Source organism: Rana temporaria, chromosome 3 (genome assembly GCF_905171775.1).
Source record: "Rana temporaria chromosome 3, aRanTem1.1, whole genome shotgun sequence".
In the NCBI taxonomy this organism is placed as follows: domain Eukaryota; kingdom Metazoa; phylum Chordata; class Amphibia; order Anura; family Ranidae; genus Rana; species Rana temporaria.
The window spans coordinates 181199809-181222337 of NC_053491.1; the positions used below are offsets into that span (position 1 = coordinate 181199809).

Below are 22529 nucleotides of genomic sequence, written 5' to 3' on the forward strand. Positions count from 1 at the left end.
AGGCAGCGGCCTATTAGCGGCGCGCTGACGTCATCGTCTGTTGCCTGGGAGATGTGGACGAGGCAGTGGAGATGTGGAGATTACTGGGGGAGATGTGGAGATTACTGGGGGAGATGTGGACGGTTATAATTAATCGAAATTAGTCGATTAATCGATTTAAAAAAAAATCGATTAATCGAAAACGAAAACTTAAATCAGTAACAGCCCTAATATTTACACACACACACACATATGTAAGAGATAGGAGGATACATTTTATATCCCCATTTCTCTTCTACTCTGCCCCCAGAATGCATTCTGTCTACTATTTATTCTCCTATACCACAAGGATATATAGCTGCTGTGTGAAAGAAAAATTAAAAGAAGCAGTCCTTCTTTCAAAAGACTTTTACAAAGGCCCGTTAATGTTTAAATTATGTTTCTGAAATAATGAGCAAAGCACATGTATTCAAAATGAAGCAGCAGCGGAAATAATATGGACCAATGATGATCTATCGTAGGTTTATTTTATGTTAAGCTCAGATTCATCAAAAATCAATTACATACATACACACATCCATACAATAATGGAACATAAGGCAAGGAAAAGAATTAAAACAAAAACAACCCCAACTTACCACACACAAATCCATCAACACTAACAGCAAAGATGCTTTTGCTCTTGAGACTTTGGGGATGTGCACAATTTGCTTTTACAAACTTCTGCAGTTTATTTTCCGTTAACCACTGAGGCAGCCACTTCAACTGACAGTCACATAAAAGACTTGAAGAGTTTAGATGTCTGTATGAAAAGGAAAAATACATGATTCTTCATAGGATTGTTAACAGTTGGCAATAAAAGTCTTTAACGTGGTTGTAAACCAATGTAAAAAATATTAAATAAACATAAAAACCTGCAAGACAAAAGGCATAATAAGCTGGTATACATTGCATACTAGCTCATTATGAAATACTTAGTTTAGATCGAAGCTGTTGCAGCGGCCCCCGTACACCAGTGTTCGTGACATGTCTCTCCCGGCGCTGCGATTGGCTGGCGCCGGTCACGGCACAGGCCCTTTAGAAACAGCAGGAATCAAGCTGTTTCTTCAGCTTGCATGCGCCGATGACGTTGGCGCAAACGTATATGGTAAATCTCTCCTAAACCAAGCAAGTTTAAGAGATATTTTCAGTACCTATGAGTATGCCTTATTATAGGCTTACCTGTAGGTAAAAGTTTAAAAATTAAATGCAAGTTTTAATGCACACATTAAGGTGGTTGTAAACCTAGTTACACCACTTGTACCTACAGGAAAGCCTGTAATAAGGCTTACCTGTAGGTACTGGAAATATCTTCTAAACCTGCACGGTTTAGGAGATATTTACCATATATGCTTGCGCAGACGTCATCGGCGCATGCGCTGTGAAGAAACGGCCCTCCGTGTTATTTTTTCACTAGCAAGTGCCGTGTCTGAAGGCTCCCGCAGTGATGTCACGTGGCTCCGGCCAGTTAGAGCTGGAGTCCGTGGCCCAGACGGAAGGGAGTGAAGATGGATGCGGCCACCAGTGGGCACAGCGTGGGTTTTGATTGCAGGTAAGTGGTACATAACACATTCTAGCCCTTTATGCTTTCACTTTGCAAAGGAAAGCAGGGGGGGGGGGAGGAAGTAAAACCCATCAGGGTTTACTTCCTCTTTAACTGAAACAATACAGACTCTTTCCTGTAAATAAACAATACAATATATAGTACTGTAGTCTGCATAAATAGGTTAGGTTGAATTCCTTCAGGGACACTGAGAAAGACATTAATATTTGTGGGGTTTTCTTCAGGTGTTCTAGTTCTGCAAACTGCTAAGCTGAAGAAAGCCTTTTCTATGAGAAAACAAGGTGTCTGCATTGCTGACATCTCATTCAGGACAGGGTAATCTAGAAGTGTGCAGAGTTATTAAGTATAGTCGTAAAAAATATAATACTGATGCACCTGGGAAAACTTTCACTCCCCTTTCACACATATTGCAATTAAGGCAACCTGTCGTGACAAATATGGGAACAGCTATTGAGGACTTGATGAAAGTACAGGCTTCAGGGACTGTTTACTTCCAATTTTCCTTCTCTTACATGAAACAAGCATGTGTAATATCATTTATGCTTGTTACAGGACAATGACTCACAACAGCAGCTCTCATTATTTCCCCTGAAAAGTAATTAAAGGAGGAAGTGATACATACAAGCTAGCGTAAAGAATATATGAAGGTCATAGCAGAGTTGCTTTTTTGCGAGTGAAGGCTACATAATAAATGGATAAGTTAACCATTTGAAAAAAAAAAATATATATATATATATATATATATATATATATATATATATATATATTTCTTTGCAGGTAAAAAATAAATAAAAAATGTGCATTATTTATTTTCTAAGGAGCCTGCAGATCGCGGGTGCAATGCCAGGTTCCTGCAGACTCTGAGGAAAGCTGTGCGCCTGTACTTACATTACAAGTAGGCAGGAAGATCAATGCACTCTGATGGCGCTCACCAGCACTGTCAAAGTGCATTGAGAACTGCAAGCCGTCAGCTGCGGCAAGCTGAAGGTACTTGCAGTCTATTCATTCAAAACTGAATGACGCAGCTGTATGGGTGGAGTCCTATACAGCCGCGCTGTTTTCAAATTGTGATAGCGGATGCGGGTAGAGGATCCCCTGCCCTCTGTCACAGGGTTGGATCTGGAGAGGATGCTGAACATGTTACACCCCAATTATGGGTATAACACGTAACAAGTTCTCAAAAGGTGGCTTAAGACCCCTTTCACACTGAGCCACCTATAGTGTCGGCGGTAAAACGCAACTATTTTTACCGCCGACGCTATGGGCCCACTAGCAGGGCTACATTTAACCCCCGATAGCGTCCGAGAAAGGGTTAAAACTGCCCGCAATGCGCTGCTGTAGCATTGCATTGCGGGCGGTATAGCCATGCTGTCCCATTGGGCAGCAGCGGTGAAGGAGCGGTATACACACCGCTCTTTCACCGCTCCAAAGATGCGGCTAGCAGGACTTTTTTTACTGTCCTGCTAGTGCAACGCTCCAGTGTGAAAGCCCTCGGACTTTCACACTGGAGACAATGGAGTAGCTTTTTAAGGGCGGATTGCAGGCGCTATTTTTAACGCTATAACGCCTGCAATGCACCCTCAGTGTGAAAGGGGTCTTAAAGCAGATGTGTGTTAATTACTTTTGTTATCCTCCAGATTGAACACATAAGCCCTAAATTCTTTGACACAAGAACCTTTCATTCTGTACATATGCTGTACATCAAGTGATTTAAAGCAACACTACAGATCAAGAGTCAAAAAATACAAACATACATATATTTTTGCAACATAAAACAAACGTTAAAACAAAGATGATAACTTACAATTGCTGTAGGTTTTTCATTTGAGAAAATGCATTACTCTGCATTGACACAATTGCATTGTTACTCAGATCCCTATAGAAGAAGAACATAAAATACATTAACCTTTACAATCATTTTAAATAAAATAAATCATATCAAACTTTGATTTTGTTACTAGGTGCATTTTCTTATTAGTTACATTAACATCACACTTAACAGGAGTTGATATTGCTTAGCATGAGCCAACATTTATAAAAAGCTTGTGGCAACTTCAGGCATGTCTTGTGAATACTGTGGGATGCAAGCGATTACAATCAGATAACCAGTGATCGTTTTACTCGTAGAGAGCTTTCTTATATGTAACAACAGCATCAATCAATCCCTATTTTACATAGAAATGGGAACAAACCGTTCTAGTATGGTTTTATCTATATGTAAAATGGTTATTAACCACTTCAGCTACGGAAGGTTTAACCCCTTTCATGACCAGGCCATTTTTTTGCGATACGGCACTGTGTTACTTTAACAATTGCACGGGCGTGCGACACTGTACCCAAATAAAATGCATGTCTTTTTTCCACAAATAGAGCTTTCTTTTGGTGGTATTTGATCACCTCTGTGGTTTTTATTTCTTGCGCTATATACAAACAAAAATGAAAAAAAATATGTTTTTACTTTCTGCTATAAAGCATTCCCAATAAAAAATTATGTAAAAAAAAAATATATATATATATGAAATTTCTTCATTTAGGCCAATATATGTATTTTGCTACATATTTAAAAAAATATGTTTTGCGCAAAATTTATAGTGTTGACAACGTTTTTTTATTTATTTAATAGTAATGGCGTTGATCAGTGACTTAGAGCGGGACTGCGATATTGCTGCGGACCACTTGGACACCTAACTGACACTTTTTTGGGGACCAGTGACACTAATACAGTGATCAGTGCTAAAAAATATACACGGGCGATCAAAGGGTTGAACGTGTTCCCTGGGTGTGATTACTAACTGTGGGGGAGTTACTTTGACTGGGGGAATGCAAAGATCTGTGTTCCTGCTTAGCAGGAACAAAGGATCAGCACATTCCCCTCTCAAAAACAGCGGTTTGCCTTGTTTACATAGGCAGCATTCTGCCTTTCTCACCCGCTGATTGGCTCCCACTGTGTCCAATCACAGCGAGAGTGGTGTCTGCAGCGGTGCACGTACGCGCCCCAGAAGTGCCAGATCACGTACTAGATACGTGATCCTGCACAAAGTGGCTGCCTTGCCACAGTATATCTATGGTGGGCAGTCGCTAAGCAGTTAAACTTACTCATTGAGATAGAATTAAGCAAGAAACAATACACTAGAATTTTGCTGAACCTTGGAGAGCAACTTTAAGAATGCATTTCTCACTCTATAAAAAAGGCTGCTCATTTATAGAAACCAATTACTTACAGATATTCAAGTGCATCCAGCCATGAAAATGCCTTTTTCGTTATTGATCCTATTCGATTACCTTGGAGCATCCTTTAAGAAAGAGGGAAAAAAATACTTAGGAAACACAATTTGTGACATTTAAGTGATAAAAACAGCAGCCTAAATGAAAAACAAAATGAAAAACAAATGCTATACTAACATCATTACTATTAGTGATCCATTTTAACTTACAGACTTTTAAGGTTTTCTAATCCAGAAAATGCTCCAGTCATATCTTCAATGGTCCAAGAAATTTCATTGTTCTTCAGATCTCTGTAAAAAGACATATATTACAGCAGGTGAACCCACAAATATATTGTCACACAAAAAAATACTTAATTCTTTCTGCCTGCATAAATTGTTACCATGTTTACAAAAAGTGGGGTTGCCTACCCTGAGGCAATGCCAAATACAGGATCCTGAAGAGAACATACTTGTTTGCCCTCATCTAACCTGCAATTCGTAACCATTGATAGTCGTGATTGCTTCCCGTCTCTACCCCTAGCCCAATACTTTGCAGCGAAAAGATAATGAAATATTTTACCTTAAGCCTCTTAAATTAGATGAGAATAATGGTCTGTTTTTTTTTCCCCCATGCTAGTCTTGTATTAAAAATCAAGAGCTATAGGTATGAAGATTCTTGTACTACAGAATACAACTTCGGAAGTGTTCTAATGCGTTTTATTATAATGTATTTTTTTTGTTTTGGAGCATGCTTGTTCTTCTCTATTCTGAGTTTTTTTTTTCCCGGACAAATACTGTACTGATTAAACGAAAATTGTACAAGAACATTGTTTTGTCCCTTCGGATAATTTCGAATGAACGGTCATGAGCGGCTTTAGAAAACTGTGTACTGACAATCAGATTATCAAACAATCAATTCGAAAGCAATATTTTTTCCGATTTTCTGATAGTGTGTACTAGGCTTTAGAGCAGGGGACTCCAAACTTTCTAAATAAAGGGTCAGTTTACTGTCCTTCAGACTTTAGAGTGAGCGAACTGTGGCCATTGGGAGGAGAAATTGTCCTGGCATCCATGGGAATAAACAACGCATCTTTGGTGTCCATGAGAGGGATACTGCCCATAGACATAAACAAGGATGGAAAAGGACCTGGGGGTCCTAGTAGATCATAGGCTCAGCAATGGCATGCAATGCCAAGCTGCTGCTAAAAAGCAAACAGAATATTGGCATGCATTAAAAAAGGGATTAACTGCAGGGATAAAGCGATAATTCTCCCACTCTACAAGACTCTGGTCCAGCCTCGCCTGGAGTATGCTGTCCAGTTCTGAGCACCCGTCCTCAGGAAGGATGTACTGGAAATTTAGCGAGTACAAAGAAGGGCAACAAAGCTAATAAAGGGTCTGGAGGATATTAGTTACGAGGAAAGGTTGCGAGCACTGAACTTATTCTCTCTGGAGAAGAGACACTTGAGAATGGATACGATTTCAATTTAAAAATACCATACTGGTGACCCCACAATAGGGATAAAACGTTTTCGTGGAAGGGAGTTTAACAAGACATGTGGCCATTCATTAAAATTAGAAGAAAAGCGGTTTAACCTTAAACTACCTAAATGGTTCTTTACTGTAAGAGCGGCAAGGATGTGGAATTCCCTTCCACAGGCGGTGGTCTCAGCAGAACACCTCGATAGTTTAAAAAAACTATTAAATAAGCACCTGACGACCACAACATACAGGGATATACAAGGTAATACTGACATATAATCACACACAAAGAATGGACTTGTGTCTTTTTTTCAACGTCACCTACTATGTAACAAAGGGCTTCGTTTTGCTCACTCTTTTTTATACAGTAGAGGATTTTTTTCTCCATTCAGAAATACCGATATTCAAAGCAGAATAACATACATTAATTCTAAGCCTGATCCTATGTGTGCCTCAAATCAGATGTCTGAACTACTTAAATGATCATCACAGTGAAAATCCCCCCCTCTAGGATTTTTACATATTTAATCCATAGATACATCTATTCTGCTTTTTTAATAAGCATCCCTTGCTTAGAGCACTGCAAAACAAGAAGAGGAAAATGACACTTACAGTATGTTCAGATTGGATAATCCATGGAATGCCCCATCCGCGATATTACTAATTTGGTTGTTTCCTATAAATAGTCTACCAAGAAGGCTTAATCCCATAAAACTTGACTCTTCTAATCTTGTTAGTTCATTGAAGGTTAAATCTCTGTAAAATGCAATAAAAAAGCAACCTGTTAGTGTAACAAACTCTCTAACTTATCCTGCTATCACTGTGCCTAGCACATAGGAGATAAAGGCATATTTTCAGGCTTAATTGAAACAGCATGCAGTAAGCAGAGAGACTGCACAAGTCAGTTTAAGAGAAATACAAAAAATTGCCTTAGTAATTCTGCTATGGAAAAAAAAGGTCTACAAAACTGTGGTAAGAAACTCATGTTCTGGCATGAAATATGTACTAAAACTGGAACTAAATAAAAGCAACGTACAGCTCACTGAGTTTTTGGCAAAACTCCCAGGCATCGGGACTGATCTGGCTGATGGCGTTCTGGCTGAGATGGAGGTGCTGTAACATAAGCAAGCCATACAACCAGCCTCTGCTAATCTCTGTGAGATTATTATGATCCAGCAGTCTAAAAAAGGGAAAAACGCAGATGTTAGATGAACAGTCTGATGACAGAAATATACGTAGAACAGACGCATAATTTTTATGCTATTTACTACACATCTATTGTTATAACAAAATTCAGCTTTTGTGGGGCTCCTTCCCTTAAATGGTGGTTAATCATAGCGATCGTCTTGATGAAATTTGGATCTAATACACTCCAGATCAGATAATTTCAAGGCATTCCAGCAAGTTACTTTGAGTGCCATGTCACAGGATAAAGCAAACGTGTACTAAGGCAAGCAGACTACCAATGCCGATAGTATAAACAGAAAAGTCAGTGCTACTACCCATACACCACATAGATAGCAGAGCTACCGGGTGCTCGATCCACAGTCGCTGGCTGAGTAGAGTAATGAGGAAAAAATTATCCGCACTACGGATGTTGCGCTTTAAAAAATCTTCGTTTTTATTGACAAGCCACAGTGAACCAAAACGCAAATGAAAAACAGTACCAATGCCGATAATCTTCTAAAAATTCTAGTTGTCTGGCAACTTCTAGAATCACTACTTTCAGTTATTGCCCTATAAAAAAGTATGCATAAAGCTGGCTAAACATACAATTTTTTATTGTTCAGTTTCCTTTAGATTTACCTTCAACTAACGGCCTGCCTTATTGCATACAATTTGGAAGTGTTTAGGTTTGACCTCATATTATATGGTTTTGGTAAATCTAAAGGAAAATTTTACCAAAAAAAATTATTTGTAGCCAGCTTTAGGGTTGGTAGAAGGAAGGTAAAAAAAAACTCCTGATCTGCACACTTGTCTTAGATCAGCATTACTATGTACTAAAAAGTAACAGATCAGCATGAAAACCAGCCAAGTAGAACTTTTAGAAAGAAGGGTCAGCACTGGCAGCCTACATAGCTCCGAGTACGGGGTTTCTTTAAGTTGATCCCCTTTTGTAAATGGGTGCATATATATATATATATATATATATTTTTTTTTTTTTTTTTTTATTTAATTTATTTTAAAGTTAAAGTTTTCAAAACCCAACAGCATAAAATGAAAATCTAAGACTTACAAAACTTCCATATTACTCAGTCCCCAGAATGCTCCATCCATAAGTCGTATGATTCCATTTCTTTGCATGTTTAGAGATTTTAGGGCATCCAGACCCTGAAAAGTGAGCCCATCAACATGTCTCATTCGGTTACGCTTCAGCTCTCTGCAACAGAAAAGAGAACTATAATGCAGCTCTGTTGTGAGAACACAAATTAAAGACGCAACTCCTGAAGGCTAGAATGAAACGGTGCCTAATAACAGTTTTACTAAAAGCTTGTTAGAATCAAGCTTATCATACAGAAAAAAAAAAATACATCTTTGTGCACGTTTACAGCAATACACTTTTGGTTTAATACTTACAAGTGTTGCAAGTTAGGCAATTTAAACATCTTTGGTGGAATATGGCTGATACGGTTCTTGTTGAGCTTCAATACTTGTAAAGTAGCATATAAGTTGTCAAATGCACCTGCTTCCATAGATGTTATAAGGTTTTTATTGATGTAACTGCAAATATTAATAATAAAAAAAAACACACTTAAAATGAAGGTAGCTACTTATAATTATTATTATACAGGATTTATATAGCGCTAAAAGTTTGGGCCATTTTTTTACCTTGTGGAATTAAGATACAGTATATAAAAAAAAAATCCTGCCTTTAGAACAACGTTATTTACTGACCTATAGAAAAATTATCCAGACAATGGAATAAAAGCAAACGGGACAGCAGTTAGGTCATCCAATCAGATTTAAGTTGTCTTTTTTCAGACTCGGCCTAGAAGAACCAAGGGCAAAGACTCAGGCCTCGTACACACGACCGAGTTTCTCGGCAAAAACCAGCAAGAAACTTGCTGGGAGATATTTTTTTGCCAAGGAAACCGGTCGTGTGTACATTTTCGTTGAGGAAACTGTCGAGAAACTCGACGAGCCAAAAAGAGAGCAAGTTCTCTATTTCCTCGACGGGAATGGAGAAACTTGCCTTGTCGAGTTCCTCGACAGCCTAACAAGGAACTCGACGAGTGTTTCGCCCGTCGAGTTCCTCGGTCGTGTGTACGAGGCCTCACCCTTTTTCTTACCTTCCTTTTTTTAACTAGGAACAAACAAAGCCACCGGTCGAGTTTCTAGCAAACACTCATGGGGCTTGAAAGACAAAAATCTGCCTCTGCTTGCTATTTTACAAAACAGACAGGAAAACAAGACAGCCACTTACAGGTATTTGAGTTTCAGCACAGGAAACGATGGTGCTTTAAGTTCAGTAATAAGATTATTACTCAAATCTAAGGTTTCCAGCGACTGGTAGGGTTCCAGATGCTCTGGTAAAATTACATGAATCTTATTGTTTGTTCTGGGATAGAAAAAAAAAAACAAAAAAAAACAAATGCAATGTTATCATACAGTTGTGTATCAAGCAAAGCAGAAATCTACCCATACACAAATTGTCAACACAGAAATGCATTAAAAAAGTATAAAAAAGTATAAAACTGGATGAAGGAAAAGCCTGTTCCAAAACATGACATACATATATATATATATATATATATATATATATATATATATATATATATATATATATATATATATATATATATATAAAAAAACGTTGTAGCACACACAAAACTTTAATGATACAGGTGTAGCTTCTTGAAAAATAATGTGAAAACGCAGCAAAGCACAATACCGGTTTATTAACAAGGTAATTACGGACAAGGTGTTGAAGCAATAAATTACTGCAGTGATAAACTTTCCCTTGCAGCATTGCTTGTTACAGCAGGGGCCAGCAATTTCCTGAACTGCACACCCTCTCAATTGCAGCCTGAAAGTGTTCACTTATAATCCAGCCTGCTTCACAGTGACGCCTTTGTACACTCTTTTTTTTTTTTTTCTTTTAAACACAACACAGATATTTCTTATGGCTGTAGGCATAATGGATTCTGTATCACAAAACATTGAAATGATTTAACATGCCCCAATGTTATCATAATTCTAGTTTTAGCCAGAAAATAGCATTCTCTTTAGCATGTTTTGTATAGTCATATTATGATGCTAGAGGCATATTTATAGAGTTATGCTGTAAAACAGAGAGGCCAATCATTCAATAGACATTGATGATTTAAACCAAGTTTAAATAACTTTGTATAGAGTACAGCATTAAGCTAGTGTAAAGGATTCACCAGACAGAAGGATCCAAAGTGTTTAGTGGTCCACTAACCAACGTAGTTTGACCTTTTAATATTGTTTGTGTTTTTTTAGCAAGTGAAAGATGCATAAAAAAAATAAAAATAAAAATCACACCTACTTAATAAACGGCAATAGGTCAACTTTTTTTTGCCATACTTTAGTAACTTGGTTGCATACCTAAATACCTAATACCGGTATACACATGGCAATTTTCAGTAAAGATCAACACGTTTAAAAATTGTAAAAACAGGCTAACCAATTAACTTCACCTATCAGCTAATGGAGTAATTAAACATTTGATTTGCCCCAATTACATTTGCAGAAAAATAAGGCTGGCATTTCCTATAATTAAAGTAGAAGAAACCCCAACTATAACTATTCCTAAAAATAGTTACAGTACCCTGCTAAACCAGATAAAAAAAAAAAGATCTGTGTACCATTTTCAATCCACTCTGGTCACGTGATCCTGCAGCTCTATGCTCAACAATGTCTGGGAATTCTAGAAGAGGTTATGTCACCCATAGGCTCCCATGGGCCAGCCATTGTCAAAGCTCCCTCCTATTCCCCTGCAGTAGCCTCTCCCAGACACAGTGAAGCCAGAGCTGCGGGATGGAGTGACTGGACTGGATCCAAAAGAGGAAAGTACACACATCTTTTTATACAGGTTAGGCAGCGCAGGTAGGACAATGGAGTCCTTACTAATAGTATCAGAAAGGGTTTTCTTCCACTTTAAGTAATCATTTATTTCCCAGTTTTAACTACTGATTTTGGGCAGGAAAGTATACTGGTGGGTCAATAAATTGTTTAGATTCAAGCCTGCCGATAAGCTTTTTCTTAGTCCCTGATATCCAGTTCAATTATCCTTCTACAATGCAACTGTATATATATATCTAGGATATGGCTACTAGAAGATAAGGTTTTATGTACACATAGCCTATTATGACTACCGGAAAATGCAAAACATGTCATGTTCACGCAATTTTAACACGCTTTTGTTGCATTTTGTGGCAGGCGGTCAAAACGTTCCTTTCCTCAACATGATTCTCTTCCACTTTCAGGAGAGGGAGATTGAACCTCCTCTAACTGCAGCAGTTGCTAAACAATCCTAAAAGCCTATGTGGGCACCTAGGCTTTTATGGAGTTGAGTTTAGGAGCTTTGGTTAAAAAAAACACAAAAAAAACAAAAACAAAAAAACAACACCAAAAGCTCCTAAACTCAAGTTTAGGAGCTGAAGTGTACAGAAAGCCCAAGTCAAACATGCAGCAAAAGGGAAGCCAAATTTCCAGAGTTTGACTGAGCAAATTCACCAAACTAATCTTTTAACTTTCACCATATAACAACCAGGTAGTCCCAAAAGAAACCAACCCTCCCTCCCCTCTGGATCAGCAGACCCAGCTGCACTGCTAGACTCTGGTTAGCCCTGTGATACAAATATTCAGTTCCAATGGCTATAGGTTGTCTACTCATTCATAGATCTGCACATCTTGGGGCATATTACACTAAATTAAATTGTAACGATATCAGCCCTGCTCATTGTGAGTACAATGCTTACAGGCTGCATGGTTTACAAAATAAATAAAATTGAGATATAATATAACAAATTGCTATGTAAAATATATAAAATTGCGCTTATTAACAATAAACACTAAAGAAAGTCCAAAAAGTGCTCTTAAAAGTCCAATTCAGAAACACAAGCTGAGTAAAGACACCAAATAATCAGATGAACGAACATCAAACTAAAGTGTATGTGTGGGAAAAAAAATCCAAAAGAATCCTCCACCTCGTAGCGTCGCCAACATTAAGGTCAGGATGTGCTCTTACCCCAAGCGATGGACCCTCTAATTTGGAATGTCAAATAGGCATTCGAATATCTCAGCTGTATCCATGGGAGGTACAGTGCAGATGACGCGTGTATCACAACCCGTTCCTCAGCGTGTCTCACAACTCGTTCCTCCGTGTGTCTCACAACCCGTTCCTCACAACTCGTGCCTCACAACCCGTGCCTCCTCGTGCCTCACAACCCGTTCCTCCGCGTGCCTCACAACCCGTTCCTCCGCGTGTCTCACAACCCGTTCCTCCGCGTGTCTCACAACCCGTTCCTCCGCGTGTCTCACAACCCGTTCCTCCGCGTGTCACACAACCCGTTCCTCCGCGTATCTCACAACCCGTTCATCCGCGTGTCTCACAACCCGTTCCTCCGCCTGTCCCACAACCCGTTCCACCGCGTGTGTCTCAACCCATTCCACCGCGTGTGTCACAACCCGTTCCACCGCGTGTCTCACAACCCGTTCCACCGCGTGTCTCACAACCCGTTCCACCGCGTGTCTCACAACCCGTTCCACCGCGTGCCTCACAACCCGTTCCACCGCGTGCCTCACAACCCGTTCCTCCGCGTGCCTCACAACCCGTTCCTCCGCGTGCCTCACAACCCGTTCCTCCGCGTGCCTCACAACCCATTCCACCGCGTGCCTCACAACCCGTTCCACCGCGTGCCTCACAACCCGTTCCACCGCGTGCCTCACAACCCGTTCCACCGCGTGCCTCACAACCCGTTCCACCGCGTGCCTCACAACCCGTTCCACCGCGTGCCTCACAACCCGTTCCTCCGCGTGCCTCACAACCCGTTCCTCCGCGTGCCTCACAACCCGTTCCTCCGCGTGTCTCACAACCCGTTCCTCCGTGTCTGGCCATGAGGAGGTTTATTACAGAGGATATTGGGGTGTAATTAGATCACAAAAAGTGTTTGTGACTCCAGCACGTCTCTGCACCTCTTGCACTTTTTGGACTTTCTTTAGTGTAAAATATATATGCACATTTTTTTACCTGCAAACAGATGGGCATTTAAAAAATGTTCACAAAAGGTGAACTTGGTAGACTTTGACATCTCTAAAGTTAAATAAAATAATTGCACTTACAGAGATAGAAGCGTTATATTCGCAGATAATGGTCCTAAGTTGGGTATAGTCTTCAGGTCATTTCTATTCAGTCTCCTGTTAAAGACAGGTAATAGAAGTATTAGGAAAAGTTACATTTCTTCAAACCTACACATACAGTAATTAGCAACTTAAGAACTCAAATAGAATGAACTTACAATTCACGAAGGTTATGAAGATGAATCATTGAAGAAATTTTGATGGAGGAAAGTTTGTTGTGGCTTAAATCCCTATAAAAACAGAAATAAAAAATGCATTAGTACAAAAAGAACAATTTGTTTTAATGCTACCATTGCAACTCTGGAGTGGAAATGGGAGCACCTTAAGAACATATAAACCATATTCTTGTACAGAATGTGTGGAACACACTTTCATATGAAGATCAAAACCACTGCCTGTTTGAAGTTGTTGTAAAAATGTATATCGTACATTAGAATTGTAAAATACACCACACAACACATTGTGATAACTTGCATAGTGATCTAAAAGAAAGTAGCTCTTGTCATACAAAAGTACAGTTCCTAAGCAATGGCAAACTTATTAGTGGAAACCGGGTGAGATTTTGCATTATGGCAAATTCCTAAAGGATGTTGCTAATTTCTAAACACAAAAGACGACTGCGCCAACACTTCATGTTGATTTAGCTGAAGTACCACACAGCAAGTCACAAAGCACGACACCTAATGAATTATCCAACTGCACTGTGTGTGGCCAATTTAAGATTACTCAAGTATAACATTGTATGTTTATTATTAGCAAAACACAAAAAAAAACACTTGAAGATTTATTGTTCAAGAAAAGAGAGACATTATACCTTTAAGTAATGATTCCATTACACACTACCTTGGAAGGTCAGTGCTGCACAGTGTGCCTTACAGTGTGCAGCACTGTTATTATAATATTTTTGGCTACAAAGGTATAGTATCATGAATTATATTTGATGGCACAGTATCTTTTACCCTACTATAAATATACACGCACAATATTACCAAAAGTATTGGGACGCCGGCCTTTACACGCACACAAACTTTAATGGCATCCCAGTCTTAGGCCCCATTCACACCTAGGCGTTTTTACGCCTGAAGCGCACTGCTCACAAACGCCAGAGGGGAGAATTAACATTATTCCCTATGGTGACTGTTCACACCTGAACGCCTGAACGCCCAAACGCCTGTCGCACGAAGCTCAAACAAGTCCCGGACCTTTTTTTGTCGCGCGATGTTTGAGCGTTTTTTTTTTCCCCATAGAAAGTAATGGGAAACGCGCGTATTGAGCGTATTGCGCGACAACGGGCGTTTGCTATGGGCGTTTCGTCGCTTTAATCAATAGAACTTGTCGCCCATGCAGAAGAGTAAAAAAAATCTACCAACATAGCAACAAGTGATGAAAAGATGATAATTTTTCCTATTGGCTAAAATAAGAAACGCCGAAGTACAAAAACGTCGCACGACGCTGTATGCAAACGCGCAAATAAGCATGAATACGCGCGAAAAAAAACGCCTGAAAAAACGACCGAACGCCCTACGCTCAGGTGTGAATGCAGCCTTAGTCTGTAGGTTTCAATATTGAGTTGGGCCACCCTTTGCAGCTATAACACCTTCAACTCTTCTGGGAATCTGGAAAGGCTGTCCACAAGGTTTATGAGTGTTTCTATGGGAATGTTTGATCATTCTTCCAGAAGCGCATTTGTGAGGTCAGGCACTGATATTGGGTGAGAAGGCCTGGCTAGCAGTCTCCACTCTAATTTATCCCAAAGGTGTTCTGTTGGGTTGAGATCAAGTCTCTGTGCAGGCCAGTCAAGTTTCTCCCCCCCAAACTCGGTCATTCATGTCTTTTATTGACCTTGCTTTGTGCACTGGTCTAAATCATTTGGTGAAGGTGGGATTATGGTGTGGGGTTGTTTTTCAGGGGTTGGGCTTGGCCCTTTAGTTCCAGTGAAGAGAACTCTGGACTGGGCGTTCCTATTTGATTGACAGGCTTCAGACAGGCTTCCGACGGTCACATACAGCGCGTCATGATTTTCCGAAAGTAGCCGAACGTCGGTGCGCAGGCGCCCTATAGAGCCGCACCGACGTTCGGGTTCTTTCGGCTACTCGTGACGCAATGTATGCGACCGTCGGAAGCCTGTCAATCAAATAGGAACGCCCAGTCCCGAAGACCATACCCGGAAGCGGCGGAGAAGATCTCTCTCTAAAAGGGTAAGTACGGCTTCGATTTAAAAAAAAACACCCGATTCCCCTTCACAAAATGAGCCTCAATCTAATTTTAAAAATTGTTTTTCGGGTGAACTCCCGCTTTAAGTTTATATAGGAATGTACTAATCTTAAAGAGGAATTTGTAGTTTCATTACTCAGAAGTATACCCTAGGCGAACCTTGGCACCCCAGATGTTTTGGAACTACATTTACATTTTTGCTTCAACTACAGTGCTCATGCACTGTAGTTGAAGCATCATGGGAAATGTAGTTCCAAAACATCTGGGGTGCCAAGATTCACCATCACTGCCCTAAGCCCAGGCCCACAACTGGTCACAGAAGGCCACTCATCTTGACGTTGTAATACACAATATTTTACTGAAAGTAATCATGTTTTTAAAAAGACTTTCATAGTTTAGTCATTTTGGGAGAATCTCAGTGTTTTTCCATGGATCCCCAATATGGGCGGGTTATGATCACTACGAGTTATAAGGATATTGTTCATACAGCCCCAAATCCCAAATGCATTGCACGGGTTAAAACATACAAAAATCCCTTTAATAAGAAGCACAAATGTTTTTTTTTTTATATATATTTATAGACACCTAGGAAAACTATGACTACCTTTTTGCCTCTTTTTCAAAACAGCATGTCCTATTTGGACAGCCAATAGTTAAAACTGAAATCTGCAGAGGCAAATTAAAAAGGAAGGTTTTGCTCCGATCACATTACATCACAGTATGGATGTTTAAAAGCAACTGGAATTTCTTAGTCTTATTCGCCTTGCTTCTTCCACTGTATATAGCAGTGCATGCCGGCAATTAATGAAAACCAGATGAAGCTGGAGACAGTCGGGGACCATGATTTGGAATTTATTAACATCTGACCCATGTATAGGCGGAAAGCTGCTGACTTCACGTTTTCTAATGAATAAACATGCAAATCGGATGAGCAGCGCACAACTCCTTTCTCTATACCTGAGGCTTTCCGCCTACATGGCTGCATACTGTTCATTGGAAATGACAAAAATTCTTTTTATTACGCATCGCAAGTGTAAACTTGTACAAAATACTCACTTTCAGTACCTCAAACTACCTTAAAAATAAAAAACGGAACAATGTGAGCTTTAACTGAATACACTGGAGAGCAGAAAACTTTACTGAATGCAGAAAAAAAAGTAAAAAAAGTAAAAAAAGTTAAAAAAAAAAAAGTCGCTCTTGCTTAGGTTTGCCAAATTCCCCCCTGTCCCAGCCCATAAAGAAGTGAGAAAATCTGGTCTGTGGAAATTAAGGCACGCTCACAAAAAAAGCGGGACTTTGAAACTATTAAAATACTGCCCGATCAACCACAGTGGAGCCAGACACTTTCACTCAAAGCTCAAGCACCTATCCATCTGGATTCCATCACTGCAGCCACAAGCGTAACAACTTCCATTATGCATCAAACAGGCTCTGGTATTTTAACACTGAAAATATGTACTGCTTTACAATTTCACATTAATCAGGCATACACAAAAGAGATCACTAGAAAGGCTTTACAGCCGTGCCTAATTGGCAAGCTAAAATAAACGTTTGCCTTTGACACCGAGAAAAAATAAAAAAAAACACACCTCTAAATCTCTACCCACCAAAATCTTTCATTAAGGAAAAAAAAAAAAGCAGATACGCTTGTTCACAATGCACCTGGATCTGTAAAAGTCATTATTTAAGAGAGACGCCTACACCGGTGGTCTAGCTAGCACACATGTTTTTGTAACTTTAACTTTTACGCCATATATCTCCAAATAAACCTGCAGCTGTAACCACAACCTGACAACTATAAATGCAATTGGAATGGCTGGGCAAAAGGAAAAATATTTTGTAGAAAAATTAGCTGGAAAAAAAAATGTGCTTTTAAAAAGATTGGATTTTCTATTTTTTTTTTTTTTTCACCTGTGTGGTGCTATTAAAGTATAGCTATATTTAAGATGTATAAAAATGTCAATTATACAAGAAAAAAAAAACATTTGAAATGTCCATATAAGGCAATTCTGAGAAAGCTGAACTACATATCTAAAGATGCCAAAGAATTTGCAATTCTGTTTAGCTGGCCTTGTGATCCAGGGAACCCCTGCCAGACACCACATCAAGGACCTGGACCTCCCAATGAGACTGCACTACAGTCTAACAAAAGAATCTGGCCATGAATTAGAACAAGAATATAATCCCAGGGGCTTTCGATTCCTCTAAGCTTGGGAACAGAATGCAGCATGCAAACCCCCACAGGAGCCCTGATTAGCATAGAAAACTGCTCATCCTTCAGAAGATTACAGGAGAACAATCAAGATACAGTATTCTCAGGTACTCATGTGTTTTCTTCAGGAAATGGTTAATGTATTCCATATAGCAACAATACACTTATGTACCATGTACTTGTAAGAGAAAGTATCCTGTTCTCTTTGTATTGCTTCCTGTATGTGAAATCCCTGGTGTTCCTGCTGGTTCCCTTGCTTTTCTATTAAAAACTGACCACACTAAGTATGTGAGCACCCTGTGGTCAGTTCTGTAGCTATCCTGGGAACTCCGCCTGCTCTCCTCCAATGATCAGACTTGTCTTGACATGCCCCCACTGCACAGCCATTTACTGGGAATCTAAGACCCCTTTCACACTGGGGCGCTATATCGCTAAAAATAGTGCCTGAAAAGCACCCTGAACGAGCTGCTCCATTCACTCCAGTGTGAAAGCCTGGGGGGTTTCATACTAGAGCGGTGAGCTGGCAGGGCGTTACAGAAAAAGTCCTGCCAGCAGTTTCTTTGCTGCGCATTAGGAGCAGTGAATACACCGCTCCTAGTGCGCCCCTGCCCATTGAAATCAATGGGCAGTGCCACCGGACCGCCGTCAAATCTCCGCCTCTAGAGGGGGTTAAAAGCACCCCGCTACCGGCCGAAAAGCACAGCAAAAACTGCGGTAAAGTACCGTTAAAAATAGCAGCGTTTTACTGCCGGCTCAGTGTGAAAGCACTCATAGTGTGTTGCTGTTTCTCCTCCCCCCAGCTTCTATGCAACTGAGAACAGAGGGAATGTGATCCCTTATAAAAAAAGGGGGGGGAAAAAAGGTATTTATAATGTTTTTTTTTTTTTTTTTGGTTTACACATAAAGGCCCAGATTCAAGAAGCACTTGCGCCCGCGCAACCATAGGTTGCGCGGCGCAAGTGCTTACTTGCTCCGGTGTAACGAGTGCTCCTGATTCAGGAACCTCGTTACACCGAATGCAGCCTAGGATGTGACAAACATAAGCCTCCTTATGCCTTCACATCCCAGGCTGCATTCTTGCGTTGGCCGCTAGGGGGCGCGGCCTTTGTGATCGGCGTGTAGTATGCAAATTGCATACTACCACCGATTCACAAAAGTTGCGCGGGCCCTTCTCACGCAAGGTACGGAGTTTCCGTACGGCGCCTTTAGCATAAGGTTGCTCCTGCTATAGCAGGCGCAGCCAATGCTAAAGTATAGCTGCGCCTCCCGCTCGCGACGTTCAAATTTAACGTCGTTTACGTAAGTGAACCGTGAATGGCGCTGGACGCCATTCACGTTCACTTACAAGCAAATGACGTCCTTGCGACGTCATTTGCCGCAATGCACGTCGGGAAAGTTTCCCGACGGAGCATGCGCTGTTCGCTCGGCGCGGGAGCGCGCCTAATTTAAATGATTCCCGCCCCCGGCGGGATCATTTACATTAGGCAGCCTTGCGCCCGGCTGCTTAGCATATTGCCCGCGCAATTTACGGAGCAACTGCTCCGTGAATCGCGGGCAAAGCGCAATATTTGCGTGGGCGCAGAGAAAAAAATTTGCTCTTTGCCCACGCAAATATTGCGCGATTCTACTTGAATCTGGGCCAAAATGTTTTGCCTTTCATTTCCATTTTAAACTAAAAAGGGTTGTCTTACAAGGTGATCGTTTCCAATCACTTTAAACTTAAAAGAGCCCATTCACACTTGTGCATTGAGGCAACACATACATGTTTTCCCAATGCATGTCAACACACCTGCATCTCAATGCACTTTGCAGACAGCCTGCATTTAGGTACGCAAGTCTGCTCTCATGCACCACAAGTAGTGGCATATACTTGCGTAAAGCCATCTACAACCATTCAAGCCTATGGGTGGTATAAGCAGAACCAGAGGCTCCAGGGCACCAAAATATGCCAGTTTGTTTATGCTGTAAGAAGGAATGCGCCTATGAGCCTATAAAAGTATAACATACGCTTTGCCCATCTTATCTATCTGGGATTCAAGAATAACAGACGGGTGTGTGCCAGCAGCAGTTTTTTCTTTAAATGAATTTAAAGACAGGGATTGTTAAAGCGGAGTTCCGCTGAAAAAAAAAAATATTAAAAGTCAGCAGCTACAAATACTGCAGCTGCTGAATTTAATATATGGACACTTACCTGTCCTGGGCGCCCGCGATGTCGGCACCCAAAGCCTATATTTCCCTCAGCTCTCAGGTGGAGGCGCTGCCATCTTCAGTAAGGGAATCAAGAAGTGAAGACACAAGACTTCACTTCCTGGTTCCCTACTGCGCATGTCTGAGTCGCGCTACGCAATCTCACCGGTCCCTGCTGTCTTCTGGGACCTGTGTGTCTCCCAGAAAATAGCAGGGGGGCGAAGTAGGCACCGGACATGGCATGAAGCCTCGTACACACGGGCGAAACACATCGGTTTCCTCGTCGAGTTCCTTGACGAGGAAAGTTTCTCCATTCCCATCGAGGAAACAGAGAACTTGCTCTCTTTTTGGCTCGTCAAGTTTCTCGACAGTTTCCTCAACGAAAATGTACACACGACCGATTTCCTCGGCAAAAAAAAATATCTCCCAGCAAGTTTCTTGCTGGTTTTTGCCGAGAAACTCGGTCGTGTGTACGAGGCCTGAGTCACAGCGGTGATCTATGCCCAGAAGTGGGAGCAAATACCTGGATTACACAGGTATCTGCCCCCCCCCCCACCCCCACGAAAGGTGCCAAATGTGACACCAGTGCGGGGGGGGGGGGTTGCAAAAAGCCAAAGTTTCATTTTTGGGTGGAACTTTGCTTTAAAGACAGGGATTGTTAAACTCAAGGATAGCTTGAGCGTAAACTACGTGTCAAAACAATCTGTACCTCCAGAAATATAGGCCAATGAAGTTAGATTCAAATACGTTTTTTTTTTTTTGTGAGATTGGCCATTTGCTCCTTCTGCCTCCCTTTGCTTCCTTTAATAAGATGGTCAAATTTTTTTTTTTTAATAAGATGGTCATCCTCACCAACAGGGAGGTTTCGGATTCAGAGTGCTGAGTGGAGTTGGCACACTTGACTCTTGCAGGAAAAATCAACACTTGCTAAAAGCAACCTCTGCTTATAAAAAAGAAAGAACATAATAAATAAATAAAAGTTCTTTCAATAGTAGATTTCTTTTTTTTTTTTATAATAACCTTGACTACTTTCCATATACATTTCACTTTTTTATCCACTTTTTTCATTTACATTCTATTCGCACTTATTTTTTTTTGTGCATGAGCTCTGTTTGTACAACAGCCTGACCACATGTGTCCCTCACACCCACAGAGATGTAGTCCTGTGACTCCAGGGCCAAATGTCACAGCTGTTAATTGAGTAAACACAGTGGGGTTTCTGTCTTCAACTCGCAGCTTATTTACACAGATGCAATGCTCTTGAATGAATTTGAGGAATGTTAGCTTGAAAAGAACAACAGAACTGAATCTGCCTTGCAAGATGTGTGTTTATTTGACACATATGCAAGTTTGCAGCTATGTAAACAGCAAATGTACTGGCATCGCACAGCTTTATAGAAAAAAAGAAAATTGTGCAGTTAACACCAAAAACCTAAAGAAAAGTTAGCTTTCATATATTTAAAATAAATAAAAAATAAGAGGGAAAATAACAAAAAACAAAACTGAGGCCCCATACACACGACCGAGTTTCTCGGCAGAATTCAGCCAGAAACTCGGTCGGAGCTGGATTCTGCTGTGTACACTTTTCAGCGAGGAAGCCGACGAGGAACTCGTCGGGCCGAAAAGAGAACATGTTCTCTATTTCCCCGTTGTTCAATGAGGAAAGTCGGCCCGCCGAGCTCCACGACGGCTTCCACACTGAACTCAACGAGGAACTCGATGTGTTTGGCACGTCGAGTTCCTCGGACGTGTGTACGGGGCCTTAGTCTCAAAACAAAGTCCTACACTGATCTTATGTTGAATGTGAAAATAAGCACACTATTTAAATTGTCAAAGATATGGACTTTAAAGGCACATACACATCAATCAACACTTAAAAATACATTCATTTTTATTGTTAAAGTGGAGATTCACCCAAAAAATAAACTTTTAACATTAGATTGAGCCTAATTAAGGGGAGCAGAAACGGGTATTTTTTTTAAAATCAATGCCGTACTTACCGTTTTCGAGATAGATGTTCTCCCGCTGCTTCCGGGTATGGGCTGCGGGACTGGGCATTCCAATTTGATTGACAGCCTTCCGACCGTTGCATACAGCGCGTCACGATTTTCCAAAAGTAACCGACGTTCGGCTTCTTTCGGCAACTGGTGACGCGCTGTATGCGACCGTCGGAAGGCTGTCAATCAAATAGGAACGCCCAGTCCCGAATATCATACTCGGAAGAACATCTATATCGAAAACGGTAACTACGGCATTGATTTTAAAAAAAATCCCCATTTCTGCTCCCCTTAATTAGGCTCAATCTAATGTTAAAAAAAAA

The 22529-nt window shown here is 40.7% G+C and overlaps 1 protein-coding gene across 1 annotated transcript in view; it reads right to left on the reverse strand.

Annotated features, from left to right (window-relative positions):
* The window catches only part of LRIG3 (leucine rich repeats and immunoglobulin like domains 3), a 42289-nt gene that overhangs the window by 10755 nt on the left and 9005 nt on the right, over positions 1 to 22529 (reverse strand). Inside the window, exons 2-12 of the mRNA XM_040343922.1 lie at positions 13755 to 13826; positions 13579 to 13653; positions 9695 to 9829; positions 8848 to 8991; positions 8507 to 8650; positions 7307 to 7450; positions 6883 to 7026; positions 5017 to 5097; positions 4804 to 4875; positions 3387 to 3458; positions 618 to 781 (exon numbers count right to left, since the gene is read on the reverse strand). Of these exons, the coding sequence (XP_040199856.1) occupies positions 618 to 781; positions 3387 to 3458; positions 4804 to 4875; positions 5017 to 5097; positions 6883 to 7026; positions 7307 to 7450; positions 8507 to 8650; positions 8848 to 8991; positions 9695 to 9829; positions 13579 to 13653; positions 13755 to 13826 (1247 nt within the window). The remainder of the gene's footprint in view (positions 1 to 617; positions 782 to 3386; positions 3459 to 4803; positions 4876 to 5016; positions 5098 to 6882; positions 7027 to 7306; positions 7451 to 8506; positions 8651 to 8847; positions 8992 to 9694; positions 9830 to 13578; positions 13654 to 13754; positions 13827 to 22529) is intronic.